General features: G+C 37.7%; 1 protein-coding gene and 1 pseudogene across 1 annotated transcript; one reads left to right on the forward strand and one right to left on the reverse strand.

Moving 5' to 3' along the window:
- Window positions 1-1,281: 1,281 nt before the first annotated feature.
- On the forward strand, window positions 1,282-20,503 carry LOC141842902 (ubiquitin-activating enzyme E1 2-like). The gene is made up of 4 exons (XM_074730887.1): window positions 1,282-1,543; window positions 1,690-2,558; window positions 2,999-3,431; window positions 19,129-20,503. Exons 1-4 carry the CDS (start codon window positions 1,307-1,309, stop codon window positions 19,726-19,728), a joined length of 2,139 nt encoding a protein of 712 aa, XP_074586988.1. The 5' UTR covers window positions 1,282-1,306; the 3' UTR covers window positions 19,729-20,503.
- On the reverse strand, window positions 10,101-10,988 carry LOC141842911 (uncharacterized; annotated as a pseudogene).
- Window positions 20,504-23,183: the final 2,680 nt, after the last annotated feature.

A 23,183-nucleotide genomic window follows, 5' to 3' on the forward strand; every position in this document is an offset into this window, starting at 1 on the left:
TATGTCGCCTGCGAAAATCTTTATATGGCCTCAAGCAGTCTCCCAGAGCATGGTTTGGTAGATTTAGTACTGTAATTCAACAGTTTGGCATGACTCGGAGTGAGGCTGACCATTCTGTCTTTTATCGTCACTCATCTACTGGTTGCATCTACTTAGTAGTTTATGTTGATGATATTGTTATCACAGGTAGTGATCATCTCGGGATTTCACAGGTGAAACAACATCTATTCAAGCATTTTCAGACAAAAGATCTCGGCAAACTCAAATATTTTTTGGGAATAGAGGTAGCACAGTCCAAAGATGGGATTATCATATCCCAAAGGAAGTATGCAATGGATATTCTAGAAGAAACAGGCATGTTAAACTCAAAAACAGTTGACACACCTATGGATCCTAATGTCAAGCTCATGCCAAATCAGGGGGAGCCTCTTCCAGATCCTGAAAGATACAGACGATTAGTAGGAAGATTAAGTTACCTTACTGTTACTCGTCCAGATATCTCTTTTGCAGTAAGTGTAGTAAGTCAGTTTCTCAACTCTCCATGCAAGGAACATTGGGATGCTGTGACACGCATTATCCGATATATCAAAGGTGCTCCAGGAAAGGGTCTTTTGTACGGAGACAAAGGACATACTCGAGTCGTAGGCTATTCTGATGCAGATTGGGCAGGATCTCCAATTGATAGGAAATCTACTTCTGGTTTTTGTATATTTATCGGAGACAACCTTATTTCTTGGAAAAGCAAAAAGCAAAATGTTGTAGCAAGATCCAGTGCAGAGGCAGAATATCGAGCTATGGCCATAGCCAGTCAGGAGCTTATATGGCTCAAACAATTACTTCAAGAGCTAAAATTTGGAGAGGTTACACAAATGTCACTTATATGTGACAATCAAGCCGCCATGCATATCGCCTCGAATCCAGTTTTTCATGAGAGGACAAAGCATATTGAAGTCGACTGCCACTTTGTCAGAGAAAAAGTTATATCTGGTGAAATATCTACTAATTTTGTTAACTCACAGGATCAACTAGCAGATATATTCACCAAGTCACTGAGAGGTCCTCGAATTGATTACATATGTAACAAGCTGGGTACATATGATTTATATTCTCCAGCTTGAGGGGGAGTGTTAGAATATTTAGGAATAGATATTCTATTATATTCTGTTTCTTTTTTATAGAATAATTCGTGTAGAATAGGTCCCTATAGTAATGTATAAATAGGGGCTTAACTCGATAAAGAGCAGATAATAAAGTCTTTCACATTTAGTTTTCAGATTTTACAGCATTGGATAGATTTAGGCATGAGATGGGACGATTTCCTCTAGCTGGATCAGAGGACGATGCTCAGCAGCTGACAGCTTTTGCTATCAACATGAATGAAAGCATGGGCGATCATAAGATTGAAGAGTTTGATAGGAAAATTTTGCAGCACTTTTCTTATGGTTCCCGGGCAACTTTGAATCCGATGGCTGCAATTTTTGGTGGTATTGTTGGACAAGAGGTTGTGAAGGCTTGTTCTGGAAAATTCCATCCACTTTTTCAGGTGAAGCATGGTTTTTATTGGTACATTTATTTTATTGATGGTATATGTGCTTTATGGTTTGCAACTATTTTCACTTATTGTGCGACCTAACCTAGTATTAGAAGTCTGACAATGTACCTAATATATGTTTTTCTCATCTTTGACAGTTTTTTTACTTTGATTCACTTGAATCCCTCCCTGTGGAACCGTTGGAACCTAGTTATTTTAAGCCACTGAATCACAGATATGATGCTCAGATCTCTGTGTTTGGGTCCAAACTTCAAAAGAAACTGGAAGATGCCAAAATATTTATTGTTGGGTCTGGTGCCTTGGGGTGTGAATTCTTAAAGAATCTAGCATTAATGGGTGTTTGTTGCAGTCCGGAGGGAAAGCTCACTATAACTGATGATGATGTAATTGAGAAGAGTAATCTCAGTCGTCAGTTTCTCTTCCGCGATTGGAATATTGGGCAAGCAAAATCTACTGTAGCAGCCACAGCTGCCGCATTAATCAATCCCAAACTTTATATTGAGGCTCTCCAAAACCGTGCAAGCCCTGAGACTGAAAATGTGTTTGATGATGCATTTTGGGAAAGCATAGACACCGTTATTAATGCACTCGACAATGTAACAGCAAGAATGTATATTGATGGTCGGTGTCTATATTTCCAAAAGCCTCTTCTAGAATCTGGAACGTTAGGTGCCAAATGCAATACACAGATGGTCATTCCTCACTTGACCGAGAACTATGGAGCCTCTAGAGATCCACCTGAGAAGCAGGCACCCATGTGCACTGTTCACTCATTCCCCCATAACATTGATCACTGTCTAACATGGGCTAGATCTGAATTTGATGGTCTTCTTGAGAAAACACCAAATGAAGTGAATACATTCCTATCTAATCCTGATGCGTATGCTTCTTCTATGAGAAATGCTGGAGATGCACAGGCTAGGGATCTTCTTGAACGTGTTCTTGAATGCCTTGACAAGGATAGATGTGAGTCATTCCAAGATTGTGTTAGTTGGGCACGTCTAAGGTGAGTATCATTCTCTTATGTTCTCAAGACAATTTTCTGACGTTGTTTTTCTTCAAGTTTGTTCCCTTTTTCCATTTTTGAGTCATTGTTTCCAGCAGTTTTGGATATTTTTTGAATTTATTTATTTCATTTCAATGGCTTAATACTTTTGCATGCATTTTTTTAAGGATATGTTTCAATTTCTTGTGTGTCTTACAGTTTTTCTCATTTTGGGGAATCAGATCTGACTGTCTGGCATGTTATAAGAAGGAAACCTTTCTTTTACATGTTTTATTGTTACTTTGTGTTGTTAACATGCTTTTAATTAAGCCTACTTAATGTTTTTGCTGTCTATTGTCACTCTAAGAATACTAGTTCAGGGGCAGCATCAGTATTATTGCATTTCTTCTATTTTTCTCTTATGTTTATAGGTTATTTTAGAAACAAAAGTATATTTTCAGATTTGAAGATTACTTCTCCAATCGTATGAAGCAGTTAACATTTACTTTCCCTGAGGATTCGGTTACGAGCACTGGTGCACCTTTCTGGTCTGCTCCTAAACGATTTCCACGACCGTTGCTGTTCTCTGCTAGTGACCCCAGTCATATTCAATTTATTATGGCTGCTTCTATTCTTAGAGCTGAAACATTTGGAATTCCTGTTCCTGATTGGGCCATATACCCAAAGAAGATAGCTGATGCCGTTAATAAAGTTATAGTCCCTGAATTTCAGCCTAAGACAGACGTTAAAATTGTAACTGATGCAAAAGCTACTAGCCTGTCGACTGCTTCCATCGATGATTCTGCGGTGATCAATGACCTTATTGCAAAGCTTGAAGAATGTTCCAAGAAGCTGCCCACAGAATTTCGTATGAACCCAATTCAGTTTGAAAAGGTAGTATTTCTCTTTATATATTTCTAAAAAATATGATCAGTTATTTTGGTTCCTTTCTCATATTTTTCAGAAGGTCCTTGATATCATCCTCGGTGGTATCAAAAGTATGAACCCTGATTCTTTTTTGGATTTACTTTGTGGTTCCACTTCTCTTTGCTTGATGTTCATGATATGCTCTCTCAAAATTTCACTTCCAAAGTAGGAACAAGGAGTTATATTATGAACAATTTAGCAAAGAGATGGTGTTCAGTGATGACATCCTTAGTAAGAGAATAAGAGTGTGTGTAGCTAGATCTCTGTGGTTTACGTCATTCTTCTCTTGTTTAAGTTTTGGTTGGGAAGAAGGTCGAGTTTAATCTGATTTGATCTAACAATGGTTTTCAAGACTTTGGGTCTCTCATTCAGGAGCATCAGGTAGTAAAATATACAGTGTGTTTAGATTGGTTATTGATTTCTAGCCTCGTTGTGTGATCCTGTCAGTTAAGGAAAATTTTCTCATCCCCTTACAAAATGACTATTCCCAATGTTTCCTTTTCACATGAATTACTGTTTTCTGTTCCTTGAGGCTTTCCTTCATTACATAATTTCACTTCTTACATCCATGTGGGGTTGCTCTTATAATTTTTCTGTCCCAATTTTAGCTACTTTAAACTACTAAAATTATCTTCACTTTTATTATACTGTTAAACATTACTTCCTTATACTAAGAGCTATTGTACATTTTCTTATCACCACTAAACTCTTCTTATATGTTTTACCTCTTTAGACTCTCCAATAATGAATCTAGCTACTTTCTCGGTCTTATTTGTCATTATAATCAACATAACATCAATACTAACACTTTTTTTCCATCATTCTATCTTAGATCATCTAATGTTATTGTTCTTAAAACTCCACTATATCCAACGATAAGTCGGTATTGGTTACTTAAGCATTCCCCTTATAATAAATGCTCATTGTTTTGCTAAATCTCTCTTCCTAAATTGAGCAATAAGAATTATAAGGTATAATGGAATAAAATCATACCTTCAAGTATCTTCTTTATGTTTGTCAATTGGTCCCTTGAACTTAATCCCACTTGTACTCAGTAGGAATCAATTTCCTAATATACATTGGTGTGAGAAAATTAACTGGTCCAGCTTCTATCCAAATTTTTATTCTTCTTGGCTTTAGTTTTACTAATCTAGACTAATTTTCCATGTCTTCTGAGCCTGAGGTCTATATAAAATGTTCCACATTATTTATTTCTAGCAACAATATGCTTTTCTATTTGTAAACTTTACCTCCTCTCATGACGTATTTGATGTAGGATCGAGTAAAGTGCTAGAAGGGGGGGGGGGGGGTGAATAGCTTTAGCGTTTTTCACATGGTTTTTGAAATTCGTTTGATTGCGTAAAACACGAGTGCGATAGCGGAAGACTTAAAATAAATAGAAAGGATAATGGACGCAAGCTTTTTTTACTTGGTTCACAATCGAAGGTTGCTACTCCAAGACCCACGGTCTTTGACCGTTTCCGACGGACAATCCACTAGTAAACTTGTTCTCTTATGGAAACAAGTTGAACGATTACAAAATTATTACGACAAAACCAATATATTTTATAGGATGTACAATTTAAATAAAAGAACTTTTTACCCAAGTGCAGGAAGTCCCTGATCTTCGTATGTGTGCGATTCTGGTGTTACGATGACTTTATGGTTGCTGCTGGTGCTCAGGGCGTCGTCATCTCTACAGGGTTTGCTCGTGGAAGAATAGAAAATCGTGTACCGAGCCACTGGTCGAGGTTGCTTATATAATGTGCTCAGGTCGATTCTAGCCGATCTCAGGTCGATCCCAACTAGGCAGCGATCCTCTTTTTCCGCGCTGACTTCGCCTTCAGGTGACTCGAGTCCCTACTCAGGTTGACTCCAAGCTGACGTGGAGCTTGCCGATAAGCTTTGCCTTCCGCTGTGCTATCTAGTGCTCAGGTCGACTTGAGTACCTACTCATGTCGACTCCAGTTCGACGTGGAGGGTTTTTGATATACTTCGACTTCCGTTGTGGTTATCCAGGCTCAGGTCGACTTTAGTGTCACTCAAGTCGACTCCAACATCTGAACCTCGGATAACTTAGTTCGGAGTTTAAGTACTTAACCTCTCCAACTTGCATTGAAAGTTAGCTTCCAAAAATATGTAAAGTAAGGTTTGAGAGTCAGTTCCTAGAACTGTTTCTTGGTCTTAACTTTAGGTCTCCAGTGAGACCTTGGGTTAGATCGACGTCTAATATTCCCCTCGGAAACACATCCTGACCCACACCTCTCAGAAGAGTATACCTGATGCCAATCAAGTTCAGATTTGTTAGACTTTTGTTCGGCTCTGTCCTTGGTCTCCAGGGTTTGCTGCTGCGACTCAGTCCTCCAGACCGCCCAGTCTTCACCACGTTCTCTGGTCATCCTGACCGTACACGACTAGATTTGGCCATGCTTCTCGATCCTCCAACACTGCATGGGCTTGCACCTAGTGCTCTTGACTTTGCCAAGACTTCCGTCTGATCCTCCAAATCAGGACTTGTCTGTTCCTAGTCTCAACTAGGGCTTAGTCCTTTGCCTAGCCTCAATTAGGACTTAGTCATTTGCCTAGCCTCAACTAGGACTTTACCTGTGCTCCCAACATACACTTAATTTGAACTTAGTGTCATTATCAAAACTAAGGTTCGATCATTTGGTACTTCCCACACCAACAATCTCCTCCTTTTTTATTATGGCAACTCAAGTTTCAAGTTAAGTTAAAAAATAATAACTTTATAACAGATAACAGATAACTTCATAACAGAAAAGATTTCAACAAGTATGTTATGCATGAAAGTGCAAGTGTCACTCAAATTCCCCCTGCTTCAGAGCTCTTCTGAATTTATACTTAGTTAAAAACAAGCAGCTTTTTGAAAAATATAGTTTTTCCAGTTCTCTACCCCTGAACATGATATTGCTTAGCTTAAACAAACTCAGCAAAATTATCCAAGTCCTTAAAATAAAATTTTAAATTTTGAGAACTTTTGAAAATTTTGAACTTTTTTAAAGAATAGAAAATTTAAACTTAAGTTCAAAAATTACTTAACTTTCAAAACATATTTTTCAAGTTCTTGGAAAATATCTAAGTTAAAAATTTTTAACTTGAAAACATTTTGAAATCTTAAGCTTTTAAAGAAAATGTTTTGAAGTCTTAGGCTTTTTAAGAAAAACTTTTTCACTTTAGCCTTGAAAAATATTTGTATTTGAACTTTGAAAAAACTTTTTAAAAAATCTTTTGAATACTGAAGTTTTACTTTATAAAAAAACTTGAAACTCATAAATTTCTCCCCCTTTGACATAATCAAAATGTAACCTAAGGGTTTTGAGTCCAAGCTTTTAATAGGTAAAATAGTTAGATAAAAAAAATTGTATCTGTGGGGCGAGTATCCAACTTGGGTTTTAGCTAACTACTAGAAAGTAACAGCTTGACCCAATTAGTCAAGTTTAAGTGTATCATCCCATTAAACTTTTAGGTTTAGGGATGTTAAAACTATCTTAATCAAAAAGTATCAAAAAGAATACATGTACTAGGCTTATATAACCAGCATAACCCTAATAACATAAGAGGAAAAAGACATGTCTACCCCTACTTCTCACAACACTCCCCCTCAAGTTGAACATATATATCAAACATGTTCAACTTGTTAAGAACAGAATTAAACATAGCTTGGGGTATAACCTTCGTAAACATATCAGCAAGTTGGTCCTCAGATTTGACATAAGGTAAACATAGCTCTCCAAAATCAAGTCTCTCCCGAATAAAATGACGATCAATCTCAATGTGTTTAGTCCGATCATGTTGTATTGGATTATTTGCAATATTGATTGCAGTCTTGTTGTCACAATATAACTTGAGAGGTAATTCTGCTTTTAAGCTCATGTCTTTCAACAAAAAACACAACTACAATATTTCTGCAAGACCATGTGCCATGGCTCGATATTCTAGCACTGGACCATGCACAAATATTTTATTTCTTACTTCTCCAAGTTACCAGGTTTCCTCCCAAAAAAGTGCAATAGCCAGAAGTGGACCTTCTATCATCTCGAGAACCAGCCCAATCTGCATTAGAATAACATTCCACTTTCAGATTCCCACCTCCTTTGAACAGTAAGCCTTTTCTGGGACATGACTTTAAGTACCTTAAAATTCTGTCAACCGCCTTCATATGGACAGTTTTAGGAGCATGCATGTACTGGCTCACCATACTAACATCATATGTGATGTCAGGCCTAGTCATAGACAAATATAATAATTTTCTGATCAACCTTTGATACGTTCTCTTTTCCAGACTTGTAAGATCTTCCCCATTAGAACTAGTAAGATCATGATTCACTTCTATAGGAGTAGATGTTGGTCAACAACCCAACTTCCCTGTCTCCTTAAGTAAATCCAACACATACTTTCTCTGACACATATAAATTCCTTCTTGAGACCGAGCAACTTCAATACCAAGGAAGTACTTCAATAGTCTATGATCTTTAATTTCAAATTCTGATGTTAACTTGGACTTGAGAGCCTGGATTTCAGCTTCGTCATTACCTGTAACTATCATGTCATCAACATAAATCAAGAGAATGGTAGTTCTGCCCTTCTTTCTTTTTTACAAAAAGTGTATGATCAACATTTCCTTGTTTAAAGCCAAACAATATCATGACTTTGCAAAACCTATCAAACCATGCTCTGGGAGATTGTTTACGCCCATACAAAGTTTTTTTTAGTTTGCAAATTTTTCCTTTTGTTTCGATTCCAAGAGGTGGTAATATGTAGACTTCTTTATGAAGATCACCATTTAAAAAAGCATTTTTAACATCTAGTTGAAATAGAGGCCAATCATATTGAGCAGCAAGAGAAATAATTACTTTGATCAAATTCAGTTTTGCAATTGGAGCAAAAGTCTCCAAGTAATCCATCCCATATGTTTGAGTGAATCCCTTGGCAACAAGTCTGGCTTTATATCTGATCACTTCACCCTCTGAATTATACTTGATAGCATAGATCCATTTAGAATCAACTAAGTTCTTCCCCTTTAGAGGATCAACTAATTCTCAAGTACCATTCCTATTAAGAGCCTCTATATCTTCATTCATTGCTTCCAGCCATCTAGCATCCTTTACAGCTTCATAATAAGAAGAACGTATAGCATGGTTTGATAACTGTGAAACAAAGGCATTATATGAAGAAGATAAATGAGAGTAAGAAACGTGATTAGAGATAAGATGTTGAGTACATGACCTGACCCCCTTCCTAACTACAACAAGAAGGTTCAACTCATTCATATTTAATGACTGCTCCAAGGAATCTAGAGCCAAAGCATCTGATTCGGCTAGCCGATCAGTAGTAGGTCCTTGCTTGTGTCTTCGTCGCTTGTAAGTGATAATTTCCTGTGAAGACTGCGAGCCCAATAATGTATTTTCCATGGCATCCAGTGAAATAGAAGATGGGACCACTTGAGATACACAAGGAGACACAGAAGAGGTAGGAGATGGGACCACTTGAGGTACACAAGGAGATACAGAAGAAATAATATTCTCCCCCTGAAGATGAGGTTGAAGAGAATAATAAGACTCAAACACAAAAAAGGTAATATCCTTCAAGACATATCTCGTCCTAGTAATAGGATCAAAGCACTTATAGCCTTTCTGGCAAGTGGAATATCCTAGAAAAACTCCTCGTATAGAATGAGGATCAAGTTTTGAGGACATGGGACCAAGAACATGAATAAAGCAGAGAGAACCAAAAACTTGAGGTGTAAGGGAGAACAACGTGGTGCCAGGACGAAGAATAGTGAGAGGGCACCGATACCCGAGACCTTTGGATGACAATCTATTGATGATATAGGCAGCGGCAAGGACAGCATCAGTTCAAAAATATTTGGGTAAGTGGTGTTGAAATAATAGTGCACGAGCTGTTTCAAGAATATGACGATTCTTTCTTTCAGTCACTCCATTCTGTTGTGGTGTGTAGGGACAAGATGACTCATGAAGAATTCCTGAATCCTCAAGGAAAGTATTGAGAGACTGTGCAAAGTACTCACGGGCATTATCAGAACGTAAAGTCTTTACTTTTGTATGAAATTGAGTTTCTACCATTCGACAAAAAGTTTGAATGAGTCGAGGAACTTCATCCCTGCTTTTCATCAAATAAAGCCATGTACAGTGGGTGTAATCATCAATAAAGGAGAGAAAGTATCGATAGCCATCCAAAGAAGTCACAGGAGAGGGTCCCTACACATTAGAATGAACAAGATCAAATGGAGAAGAACTTTTATTTATGGACTCAGAAAATTGAGTTCTACAATATTTTGATAACTGACAAACTTCATACTGAAGTGACTCAAAAGAAATTGATGAGAAAAGATTAGGAAATAAGACTTTCAAAGACCTAAAGGATAAATGTCCCAACCGGGAATGCCATAAGAGGATTTCTTGATGTTTATTCTCCAAACACTGTGCTGTAGACTTCAGAGCAGAGGCTGTTCCAAGCTGATAGTAATAAAGACCTCCTACTTCACGGCCAGTCCCAATCATTTGCTTGGTTTCGAGATTCTGGAAGACACAATGATCAGGAAAAAAGGTTACTGAGCAGTGAAGTTGTTTTGTAATGCTGCTAACAGAAAGTAAATTAATAGAAATAGAAGGAACATGAAGAGCAGAGGGTAGGATAAAATGATCTGCCAGTTGTATGGAACCTTTGCCAGCAACAGTGGCCTTGGTTCCATTTGCAATGGTCACTTTATCTTGCCCAGAGGACAAATAGTAGGAAATGAAGGAGTTAGCAACATTTGTCATATGATATGTAGTTCCTGAGTCAATGACCCAAGGGCTATAAGAGCTCGAACCAGCAACACTCAATCCCAAGCCACGGATACCTGTATGCGCTTGAGATGGAGGGGTAGAGGCAGAAGATGAAGCCTGAAGCCGCGAGAGAAGGTGCTGAAGGTTGGCAATGTCAGTAGAGGACAACCCAACAGAAGACACAGAGGAACCAGCAGTCTCCCCCTCTACTAATTTCTTGACAACAACATTTGCACGACTAGGGGCCTTCTTGTCACCATGTTTGAATTTGTCAGGTTTCTTCTCCGGATATTTCTCCCAATAAAAATCTGAATCATGATTAGTCCTCTTGCAGTGTCGACAAAATTTATCACCTCTTCCTCTAGTTCCCCCAGGCTTGGACTTGTTTGTAGAACTGACTAAGAGCAGAAGTCTCCCCAATTGGATTGCTGATAGCAGAAATACCCTTGTTGCTCATGATCTTTTTCCTGCCCTCCTCACTGAGAACTTTGTAGTAAACTTGTTCTAGAGAGGGAGTAGGATCAAGACTAAGAATATGTCCTTTTAAACTCTCAAACTCTGCATTAAGCCCATCTAGAAACTTAATAATTCCGTCCTTCTCTAGAAGCTTTAGATATCTCTGGTGATCATCAGTGGAAATCCAATCTTCTATCCTGTAATAGTCAAACTCATCCCATAACCCCTTCAAAGCAGCAAAATAATTGGTGACAGACATAGAACCTTGGACAAGTTTAATGATTTGACTACTTAGCTGATATGTACGTAACATGTCATGCTTGTGTCCGTATATTTGCTCCAGTGTCTTCCACATATCAAAAGCTGTTTTGTTATGAAGAATGACTTGTTTGATGTCAGAACTGACGGAATTGAGTATCCAAGTCATCAATTGAATATTATCACGCCTCCAAATACGAAAGTTTGGGTCCTTTTCATCTGGTTTCACTTTAGTACCATGAAGAACATCAAGTTTATCATGACCTTCAACATAAAGTTCAACAGCAATTGTCCAAGATGCATAATTTGTCTCTGTCAATTTCTCCGAGGTTATCTGCAGATCGGATCCTCTAGTTCTTGACATTGTGAAAAACGGTTGTACCTGTCCAGAAGAAGCCATGGGATCTATAGAAATACTCGAAGTTTCTCCAGTGGTGTCCGTCATAATTGTGGCTACAGATTTTTTTTTTGGAAAAAAAAAGCTTCTGTAGAAGAAATCTAGAAAAATTAGAGAAAATGCTTCTGTAGGAAAATGCTTCTGTGGTACATGGGTTCCTCAACTTCTGAGTAGGCGACGGAGGGGTTGAGCATGCGACAAAGGGGTTGAGCAGGCGGCAGAGGGAATTCCGCCGGATCAACAGAGACTTATCAGAGAAGCAATCACAGGGACGCAGCAAGCAGAGAGGCGCGGTTGGGGTTATCACAGGGATGCAGTGAGCAGAGAGGCGCGGTTGGGGCTTCGATCGCAACCTAGATGGCGCTCACTGGCGGTGTGCTCTCGAAAACGAGGAGTGTCGTCGCAGGAACCACAATGAAGAAGACTGTGTTCCGCGAGGAGGAAGAAGAAGGGAAAGAGTCGGCAGTGCTCACGCTACCGACGGTTGCTCCGAGCAGAGAGGAGAAGAAGAAAGATCGCTGCTTCTCACGCTAGGGTTCCACACAGAGGTAGCGATTAGACCGAGTGCTTCTTCCCTTCTCACGACGAGTGATGGAGCGAGCAGCAACGTGGAGGCGGCGAGCGAGGCCCGGACGAAGTAGACGGCGAGGAAATCCACTGGCGGGAAGGTGCCGGGAAGTAGCTGGTGACCAAGGTGGCGAGCAAGGCGCGGCGGCAGACAACATAAGCGATGACTGCGATCAGAAGTTTCTCCAGTCGTCCCTCTGTGGCGCCGAACGAAGCGAGACAAGGAAAAAGAACTTCGCCGGGATATCCAACAGCGAAGCACGAGGAACAGAAAAAGGTTGATGGGTGGCGGCATGGCAGAGGAGAAAAAATTAGGATTTTAGATAACCTGACTCTGATACCATGTTAAAACTATCTTAATAAAAAAGTATCAAAAAAAATACATGTACTAGGTTTATATAACCAGCATAACCCTAATAACATAAGAGGAAAAAGACATGTCTACCCCTACTTCTCACAACAAGGGACACTTAACTTGATCATTGTAATTTAAAGCCTAAATAAGATTCGATGTACTGATTTAAGCATCTTGTACTTAGGTTAGAATCCTATACATTTCACACCAGTCTATGTTTTACAAACACAAGCAAGGTATCTAGTATGCTTTATGAGATGTCCACTTAGATCTATAGGTATATGCTTTTTAGGGAATTGATTCTAGTCTAAGGCTAAAACAACAATTTCTTACTTTTGAAAACAACATAAAAGTTTGAAAATTGTTTTTTTTTAAAATAAAAAATAAAAATTTTAAAACATTTTGAAAAATTATTTAATAATAGATTTAAAAACAAAAGAAATGTGACTTTGAAAACTTTCATTTACTAGTCTACCAAGCAAAGTCCTAACTGTGGTTGCATTAAGGTAAACAAATAAAGATAAACAGAACTTGAGCTATAATAATAACAACATAACTATACATGCTGAAACAAAATGTTCTAATAAGTGTAGGTCAAATCTAAGTCAAGTTCAAGTACAATAAAAACAATCTACTGTGGTGGTGGTGGTGGTGGATGCCCCATAACTCTACTAGCTGCAATATCTCTGCTATGCTAGCATCCTGACTATCTAGTTGACCTATCATTGTCTGCTGGAAGCTATGTAGAGTCTCCTCCATGCGGGTCAGTCTCTGATCAGTAGTAAGTGGAGGAGGTAGAGCAAGTAGGCCGAGCAGCTCCTCTAACTCAACGTCAAGATCTATATCCTCGGCTGCTGGCTGGGGTTGGGGCTGGGGGTAAAGCTGAGGTGGTGGCTGAGGTGGATGCCTCCAGGATAATATCCCCTCATTATCTATCTGAACACCACCTAGTGAAAGGTTCCTAGATCCTATACAGTCAAAGTCACCAGGAGGTAAGATATCACCAGCAGTGGTATCAACTCCTAGTGTACCTAATAGCCCAGTCAAAATGTGACAATAGGGCATGTGGGCACTCCTACTAGTGACAACAGATGATGCATAAATGATGGTATGAAAAATGAGTAGACCTAAATCTATATCTAATTTATGTATAAATGCATATAAGAGAAATGAATGAAAGAGTCTCATCGGGGTGAGGTCCAGTGAGTGGCAGAATGCAGTTTACAATGACTCTATACAGGACAGAATCCTGTATCCTAAGTCTGCCAGATGGAAACAAAAGTAAACCAGGAACTTGATCCTCGTGATAAAAGTATGCATGCATGGAGTCTAAGGTGATATGGGAGTAGGGATCTCCAAAGGGTAGATCCCCAGGTGGATAACACAGAAAGGTGGACTGGGAAGGGTGGAATCCTACAAACGTATTAATCATGGAAGGGGTAATGGTGATGTCCCTCTCTCCGACTCAGGTGGATATGGTCAGGTCGTTGATCTGGATTAAGTTATTGTACAACTCGGTACACAAAGTAGTGTTAGCTGCGGTCGTACAATCAACTAGTCTATGTAGATGGTAATGCTCAATGACCTCAGTAGAGGGTATGCATGATCTCATGAAAAAACCCCTATCTAAATATCTACAATGCAATGGGATAAAAGATAACTCCTCAAACCTATGCCTAAACTCCTCTGTAGGAAACCTAGGGGATCTAAAGGTCCCAGCCTCACGCCCCCTTTTTGCTCGTCTAAACATGGAAATTATTGTTTTAATAATAGAAATAACTAAAAACACAACCAAATAGAAAGGTTTAGGGATTACTTGGGCATATTGATAGTAGTAGGAAGTCTCTGGCATCCTAGGAGGCTTCACGCGGCTCGAGAAAATAGAAAAACGGGATAAAAGGTGGAATTTTGGATTTTACCTTGTGGGGTTGCGCAGTCTGTTTTATAAAAGCACTCAGGTCGACCGGAATAGGTGTTCAGGCCGACTTGGGGAAGCGGTGTGAGTCAACTGACGTTTGAGTCAGGTCGATTTTAGTTAGAGAACAACGTTTTCACTGGAAAAATTTGCGCCGTTCTTAGGGTTAGGTAAGGTTGATTGGAATACTCGTTCTAGTCGACTTGAGTCGCCTGAATTGTCTTTTTACAATTTAATTTTGAATTTAATTCAGATTTAATTAAAACTTAGGTTTTAATAGTTAGACTTAGATTAAGATTGAATTGAGTTTTTAAGTTAAAGATTATTTTTGAAAGTAATTTTAAGTTTGAAAAATCATTTTAAAAATTATTTTGAAAGTTATTTTAAGTTTGAAAAATCATTTTGAAAATTTTTAAGTTAAAAATTATTTTGAAAATATTAAGTTAAAAATTTATTTTGAAAATATTTAGAGTTAAAATTATTTTAAAAATTTAATTAAGAAAAATTATTTTGAAAAATTTATTTAAGTTTTAAAAAAATGTTTTGATAATTTAATTAAATTTTAAAAATTAAGTAAAATTATGAAGTTAAAAATTTATTTTGAAAAAAATTTAATTAAGTTAAAAATTATTTTGAAAAATTTAATTAAGTTAAAAATTTGTTTTGAAAAATTTAATTAAATTAAAAATTAAGTTAAAAATTAATTAAGTAAAATTAATTAGGTAAAATTAATTGGGTTTGTTGGGTTGATTGAGAAATAAAATTATTACCTAATTCATCTCATCCAAATCTAAATTATCAACCAGTTAATTCTATAGGTATTGTGAGATGACTTTACAATTTTATCTTTGATTATTGTTTGGGTATTTATATTTGATTAACCTTAAGTTAGATTCAAGTTTAACCTTTCGACTTTCTAAACTTACATTTCAAAAATCAGTTTCCAAGCAGTGGCGAGGCACATGAGTCTTCTTGGTTATCAGAATAACGATCACGTTCTAAGACAATTGATTTGAGAAATCATAAGTTTAGTTAGCCTAGGGAGACACTCTGGTCTAATTAGTCTAGGATGTGGTGAGGTAGTTTCGGCTAGTTCAATCTGGCTAAGCGAACCAAGTAAGGTACTTCTTACTCTACTTGATTACTTGAACCAAATTTCCCTAACGTACTATCATCTCGCCCCATCCTAGTACTAGGTTGGTAAGTATTAATCAAATAGTTGGTCCTTATCTAACTTATGTTTTTCTATTACAGAAAATAAAAAAACTAAGTTAATCATGCAATCAATCAATTGGTTTGGATCCCCTTGGATCGTGACCGTTGTTGGGTCGGATTAAATAAATTTGATCCTTGGGGACCTAAAACTGGTTCAGTCCAATTGGATTAACCAAATTGGACTTTGGAACCTAAACTTGGATTCTAGATCGATTTAACTTTTGTGTTCGGTGTGTTAATGACATGAATGACCTATGTTTAGCCTTGTATCCAATGCTCGATCGATGGTATCTAGCTTTCTGAGATCCAAGTATCATGTTCAGATACTTAGATCCAGAAGTGAATCGTTCAAGCGATCGTCTGAGTTCATCAACTTGGGTCCTTAGTTGGGTATTTTCTTCTTCGAGTTGGACTTGAGTCGAATCCTCAACTAAGGTGGCCTGAGTCGACGGCTCAGTGTTGACTTTCTCCTTGAGGAGTACTAACTCCTCCTGGAGTGATTCAACCAAAGCATTAGATCTAGCTAACTTTTTTGACAAACTAAGAATAATTGAAAATAATCGTTTCGTACTTACAGCGGGGGTGGAATCTTCGAAAACAGATATGGATCCGTTGCTTTCGTCGCTGTTCTAGTTGCTGTCGCTTTGAATCGGTTCGTCCCGTACTGGAAGTGCGAGGAAGCTAGTCGTTGTCGGTTCCTCGTCCGACTCTTCGGAAGACGATTTGTCCCAAGTCGCTTTGAGAACCTTCTTTTTGATTCTCCTGTCCTTTCTCTGGTTCGGGCAATCGACTCTGAAATGTCCTTTACGATTGCACCCGTAGCACCTCAATTCTGATTTGCCAGTAGTCGTCGGATTTGTCTTGTTTACTACTTTTTTGATTTTCGACCTTTTGACTCCGTGCTTCTTCCGGAACATCTTCTGGACTAAGTTGACGAGTTTCGAAGTCACCTCGCCGTTTGTTTCGGATTCTGAGGATTCTGAGTCTTCAATAGTCTTCTTTTAGCCTTCTTGTCTTTTTCAGTACCTGTAAGAAGGGCGATACCTTTCTTCTGCACTTCGGCATTAGACTGCTCATGAAGCTCGAATTCAGAAAATAATTCATCCAACTTTACCTTGGAAAGGTCCCTGGAGACCTTGTAAGCATCCACCATGGATGCCCATAAAGTGTTCCTTGGGAACGCTTTTAGAGCGTACCTGATGATGTCGTGGTTTTCAACCTTTTGGTCGATCGTGTGTAGGCCGTTGAGTAGATCTTGGATTTGGGCGTGTAAATCGCTTGTTGACTCCCCGTCCATCATCCTAATATTATATAACTTGTTAAGTAGCAAATCGCGTTGGCTTACCTTAGTATCGGACGTCCCTTCGTGTAGTTCGATCAACTTCGTCCAAAGATCCTTGGCACTGATAAAAGGTCTGACCCGGTTCAGCTCCTCCTTTGTCAAGCCGCATTGAAGGGTTTGGGTCGCCTTTGCATCTGCCTCGATCTTCTTCCGGGTTGATGCGTCCCACCGCTCGCAAGTTTGTGGTAGTCTATCATTGTCAGTCGGGATGGTGAATCCGTCTGAATGATGATCCACATCTTTACTTGAGTTTTCAGGTGACACTCTATCCTACTTTTACAATAGGTGAAGTCTTCTCCTGAGAATAGAGGTGGTCTTGCAGTGCTGAATCCTTCCTCGTGAGCTATTAATCTAGCACACAGAAAGGAAAAGCAGAAAATGTTCCAAGACTAGGTCTTGGATTAGTAGTGCGGGAAGAGAGATAAAAAAATTTCGAACAAAAAAAACTTCGTAAAATCCGAATGCGATTTGAAAACCTCCTCGATCAGTGGTTGCACTAGATTCGAGAACCCTGCTCGATAAGGTTTGCTCGTGGAAGAATAGAAAATCGTGTATCGAGCCACTGGTCGAGGTTGCTTATATAATGTGCTCAGGTCGACTCTAGTCGACCTCAACTAGGCAGCGATCCTCTTTCTTCGCGCTGACTTCGTATTCAGGTCGACTCTGAGTCCCTACTCAAATCGACTCCAAGCTGACGTGGAGCTTGTCGATAAGTTTTGCCTTCCGCTGCGCTATCTGATGCTCAAGTCGACTTGAGTACCTACTCAGGTCGATTCTAGTCCGACGTGGAGGGTTTTTGATATAATTCGACTTCCGCTGCGGTTATCCAGGCTCAAGTAGACTCTAGTGTCACTTAAGTTGACTCCAACATCTGAACCTCGGATAACTTAGCCCGGAGTCTAAGTATTTAACCTCTCCAATCTGCATTGAAAGTTAGCTTCCAAAAATATGTAAAGTAAGGTTGGAGAGTCAGTTCCTAGAACTGTCTCTTGGTCTTAACTTTAGGTCTCCAGTGAGACCTTGGGTTAGACAGACACCTAATGTTCCCCTTGGGAATGCGTCCTGACCCACTTCTCTCAGGAGAGTATACTTAATGCCAACCAAGTCCTCTAGACTTGTTGGATTTTTGTTCGGCTCTGTCCTTGGCCCCCAGGGTTTGCTGCTGCGACTCGGTCCTCCAGATCGCTCGAACTTCATCACGTCCTCTGGTCATCCTCACCGTACACGACTAGATTTGGCCATGCTTCCCGGTCTTCCGACATTGCATGGGCTTGCACCTGGTGTTCTTGACTCTGTCAAGACTTCCGCCTGATCCTCCAGATCAGGATTTGTTTGTGCCTAGTCTCAACTAGGGCTTAGTTCTTTGCCTATCCTCAACTAGGACTTTACCTGTGTTCCCTGTACACTTAAATCGGCAATGTTAGCTTAACACACATTTAACTTGAATTTAGTGCCATTATCAAAATTAAGATTCAATCATCTTATGCTTCCTGCACCAATATTTGATAGAGGTATGCAACCTCATGCAATCGCCAGGACACCATGATTTATCCTGATACTGTGCTAATAGGCCTTAAATCTCCCTTCACAGCCTAAAGCATTGGACTAAATTTAGTGTGGCATAGCACCTATGTAGAATATATATGTGTTATATTGTGGAATCCTGAGAGTGCACGCGGCTGTCCTGTTGGTGGCAGAGGTTAGCGTAGTTTTTGGTATAAGAGGAGATGTGGCTGAAGTGGCCTTCATTCATGAGCACTTGAAGGGAGGATGGATTGGTGGTGTATTTTGAGATGTCATGGTGATGCTCTTGAGAATGAAAGCCATGAAAATTAGTTAGTATCCTAGACTGTAAGTTAAGAGCAATTTGATTGTTGGTTATATCGGCTCTTTTCCTAGTGTTCTATCAGTAATTTGGATTCAGTTTGTATTGGTTTTGGCTTAAGAATGATCTGTTTTGGTCTCAGCCCCAGTGATAAAGGTTAGGGGGTTCGTTAGGCATTGATGGGTAATGAACAAAGTTGTCTAAATCCTATGGCTATGGATCTTAACTGTATTTGAGAGTTCAAATAAGGGACAAAATCCATCTAGGATAATGACTCTTAGGTCTTCACCCTATCAGGCTTGACCTGTGTGCTTCCTTAGTTCCAGTTATTATCTCACGCTTCAACTATTTAACAATGTTTCCACTGGCATCAACACTTTCACAAATTTATTGTATATTTATTTACTATGTAATCACAGTACCAAAGTTGTGTACCAGTATACTTTATGAAAATGTTGTGGATTTGCACTTTAATGTTTGGTCAACATAGATTAGGTACTTATTGGGCATTTGGAATATGTACAGGATGATGACATCAACTACCATATGGATTTTATAGCTGGGCTAGCTAACATGCGTGCAAGAAACTATAGCATCCCGGAAGTTGATAAACTGAAGGCCAAGTTCATAGCTGGGAGGATCATCCCAGCAATTGCTACCTCAACAGCTATGGCGACTGGTTTTGTGTGCCTCGAGCTTTACAAAGTGCTTGCTGGAGGGCATAAGGTGGACGACTACAGAAACACATTTGCTAACCTTGCTCTACCTTTATTCTCCATTGCTGAGTCTGTTCCACCTAAGACGATCAAGTACAGAGATATGAGCTGGACAGTGTGGGATCGCTGGATCATCAAGGGTGATTTTACACTTCGACAACTGTTGCAATGGCTCAGGGACAAAGGGCTGAGTGCTTACAGCATTTCCAGTGGAACTTCTTTACTCTATAATAGTATGTTTCCTAGGCACAAGGATCGGATGGATCGGAAGGTGGTTGATCTAGTGAAAGAGGTCGCTAAGGTTGAAATACCTGCTTACAGGCGGCATATTGATGTTGTGGTGGCTTGTGAAGATGAGGAGAATGGTGAAGATGTTGACATCCCATTGGTGTCAATTTACTTTTGCTAGTCGTGCTTGAGATTGTAGTATCCTAGAGACGGATGGTCATTAATTCTCTAGCACCTTTTTCCCCAAAAAACTGAACGCAATGGCATCAGATTGCCACCACCTCTTTTTATGGTACAATTACATTTCTGAAGACTTAAAAAAAAAAAAGATGGGAAATGAGTTTTATCTCATCAACACATTGCTATATGTATCAACTTATGCCAGCATCTCCAAGCTTAAATCAGCTGTTGGTTGCTTGGAGACCCTTATTTGTGCTTTGTCATTGCTTTTTCACTTGAAATTCAGAAAGCCATGCAGTTTCTTCCGGTGTGGAAATATTGGAAGCTTGCGTATTCTCTTTTGCAGCCTAAATGATCTTGCTATTTCCTTGAATTCTAGGGTTACACAAGCAAGTAGTATACTTGGATATCGATCCTTCTGTTATTGCAGGAATCAAGCACTTTGTGGCCTGTGGAAGCTGATCTTGGTTGAAATCAAATGTCCCAAGTGGCAATTGACATACAGAAGCGAGCGTTAAAAACCCTTTGGTTATGTTTAGCGGGAGGCAATGAATGAAATGAAAAAATGGAAACAAGAATAAGTTGAAAAAAACTGAAATGATAAGCAAAAATGTTTATGACTATTATTGTTATTTGTTTGATAAATCTGTCAAAGTCGGTCTCAAATTCAGTTGAAAAACGATGAGAGTTGTGTGTTACTAGTCAATGTGGACTTCTAGATAAATCTTTAATGAATGCTAGGATATTTTTCATAAGAAATGTTATAGACTCTGCAAGGACCCTTGTATCTTTATGAGAACTTGAATTAGTGTTAAATATATAAATTTTTTTTACATTATAAGTTAAGATAAAAATAAATATTATAAAAAATTATTTAAGATTTGAAATATGAAATCTAAGGATGCTTATTGATAAAATAATGAAAAAAGTAGATACAATGATTAACAGAAGATTTAATATTTTTGTATGTACAAGAGACAATAGATAGGGGAGAAAACAAAGATGATATAGTAAATTCAAATTTTAAGTTATGATATGTAAAACAAGTAAAATAAAAAATTAAATAGGTATTATTGTCGATAATTCGTTAAAAGATAGTAATAGGAATAATTAGAAATGAGGATAGGATTATAGCTTTCAAACTAGTGGTGGTGAAAGAAATTACTAATAAACATACCAAATCTAGATTTTGGGGCGATTTAGATGAAGTATCACAAAATATTTTACCAACTAAAATGATTTTAATAGGAGGAGATCTAAATAAGCATGTACGAGTGAAAATGAGGAATATGATAGGATGCATGAGAATTTTGAATTTGGAATAAGAAATGAAGAAGAAAAATTAGATTAGATTTTGCGATAACATATGGACCATATACTAGCTAATATATATATATATATATATATATATATATATATATATATATATATATATATATATATATATATATATATATATATATATATTATAAAAGAACACTTGATGATGTTCAAAAGTAGGAATAATAAATTATAAATTCATTTTCTTATGGTTAAAAAGAATAATAGAAAAATTTGTAAAGATTGCAAGTTTATCTCTACATAAAATTTAACTAACATAGGTTTCTAATATTGGATATATGTCTCAAACATAATATTAACAGAAGAAAAATATATATAACTCCTATAATTAAATGGTATAAGTTAAAGAATGAAAAATAAAATATATTTAAGGAGAGGACAGGAGTATAAGTATTAGGAGAAATACAGGCGACTCGAATACGATATGAGATAAAATGATATTAAAGTTAAAAATAATAGCCAAGAGTATACTTGGTGATTCAAAGGGATATGCATTATCAAGTAAAGAATCTTGGTGGTAGAATGAGAAAGTACATGAAAAAGTGAAAGAAAAATGAACAACCTATGAGAAATTATATATATACTTGTAAGAACTAGTAAAACTTAAAAAAAATACATTAGTCAAGAAAAAGGTAAAGAAAGCAGTGAATGAAGTTAAAAATAAAATTTTTGAACGTTTATATTAAAAATTAGATAAAAAGGAAAGAGACATTTACAAAATATTTAAAGTGAGAGAGAGGAAGACAAGTGATTTTATCTAAATAAAATGTATTAAAGATAAATATAATATGGTACAAGTAAATGATGAAGAAATAAAAAATGATGGAAGAGGTATTTTCATAAACTTTTTAATGAATATTTAGATAACCAACTTAACTTAAATAATTTATGTAGTTCACGTGAGTATAAAAGTTTAAAATTTTATTATAGAATCGAAACTTTAAAAGTAGAGCAAACTTTAAATGAGATGCAAAATAGGAAAATAATTGGACTAGATGATATTCCGATAGAAGTATAGAAGTGTCTTAGGAAATAAGATATTAAATAGCTTACAAAGTTATTCAACCTCATATTGAAAACTAAAAAAATATCTAATTAGTGGATGTTAAGTACTCCAATTCCCTTATACAAGAATAAACGAGACGTATAAAATTATGAAAATTATAAGGGTATTAAATTAATGAGTTATACCATGAAACTTTGAGAAAGACTAATAGACAAAAAGATAAAAGAAGGAAATCATGGTGATTGAAAATTAATTTGGATTTATGTTTGGAAGGTCGAAAATAGAAATTATACATCTTATCAGGCAACTAATTGAAAAGTATCGGGAATAGAAGCAAGACTTACACATGATATTCGTAGACTTAGAAAAAGCTTAAGTAGAATCTCAAGAGAAATTATATGAAGAATTCTAAAAAAGAGAGGAGTTACAGAACATGGTAAAACATACCTTGCAAACAGTTAAACAGAACATGGAAATAGAACATGATTTATCCTACTGAAACACATATTACAATTCTACAATCGTAGCCAGTATACTGCAGGTGAGGGAAACTTACCTTGCTTCGAAGTTTCTAAAGATTCTACCCAAACAAAAGCCCAATTCTTCTTCGCTAGCCCTTCCTCCAAGCTCTTGCTGTCAATCTTCTGGGAACACCTCTCGGCCAGAAAGCAACAGGGAAGGCAGAGGAGAGAAAGAACCAGGGAAGCGAAAGGAAAAAAAGGCTCGAGGAGAGGGGTTTATAAAAGGGAAAGGGTCGGCAGTTACGAACCTATTATCCCACGGTGCAACCCCACTACTGCCTCTCCGTTAGGTTTAATGAAATTTCATGAACCCTTAGGTTTAACAAGCATTTCCCTTATACCTTTTACAAGAACCATTCACTATCTCCTATGGTTACTTGAGGCTTGCTACATATTGGGGGTCTAAGGGTCAATCCCTGGCACCTCCGTATTTCTTTTTCTTTTTCTTTCTTTCTTTACAACCACTCCCATGGATTCAACCTAACATCATAGGTCATTCTTAAAACATAGGTATTCATTTTTTTTCATAATCAATCTATCATTTATACATAAATATCCAGAAATTATCGAAGGAACTTTCGGGTATTA

Source organism: Curcuma longa, chromosome 12, assembly GCF_044706935.1.
Source record: "Curcuma longa cultivar G26 ecotype Majalengka, Jawa Barat chromosome 12, ITB_CL_G26_1.1, whole genome shotgun sequence".
NCBI lineage: Eukaryota > Viridiplantae > Streptophyta > Magnoliopsida > Zingiberales > Zingiberaceae > Curcuma > Curcuma longa.

Coding starts and splice junctions, on each gene's coding strand:
- LOC141842902 (XM_074730887.1), top strand. CDS start 1,307: ATGGGACGATTTCCTCTAGCTGGATCAGAGGACGATGCTCAGCAGCTG. Junction 1,544..1,689: donor AATTCCATCCACTTTTTCAG/GTGAAGCATGGT, acceptor CATCTTTGACAG/TTTTTTTACTTTGATTCACT. Junction 2,559..2,998: donor GTTAGTTGGGCACGTCTAAG/GTGAGTATCATT, acceptor GTATATTTTCAG/ATTTGAAGATTACTTCTCCA.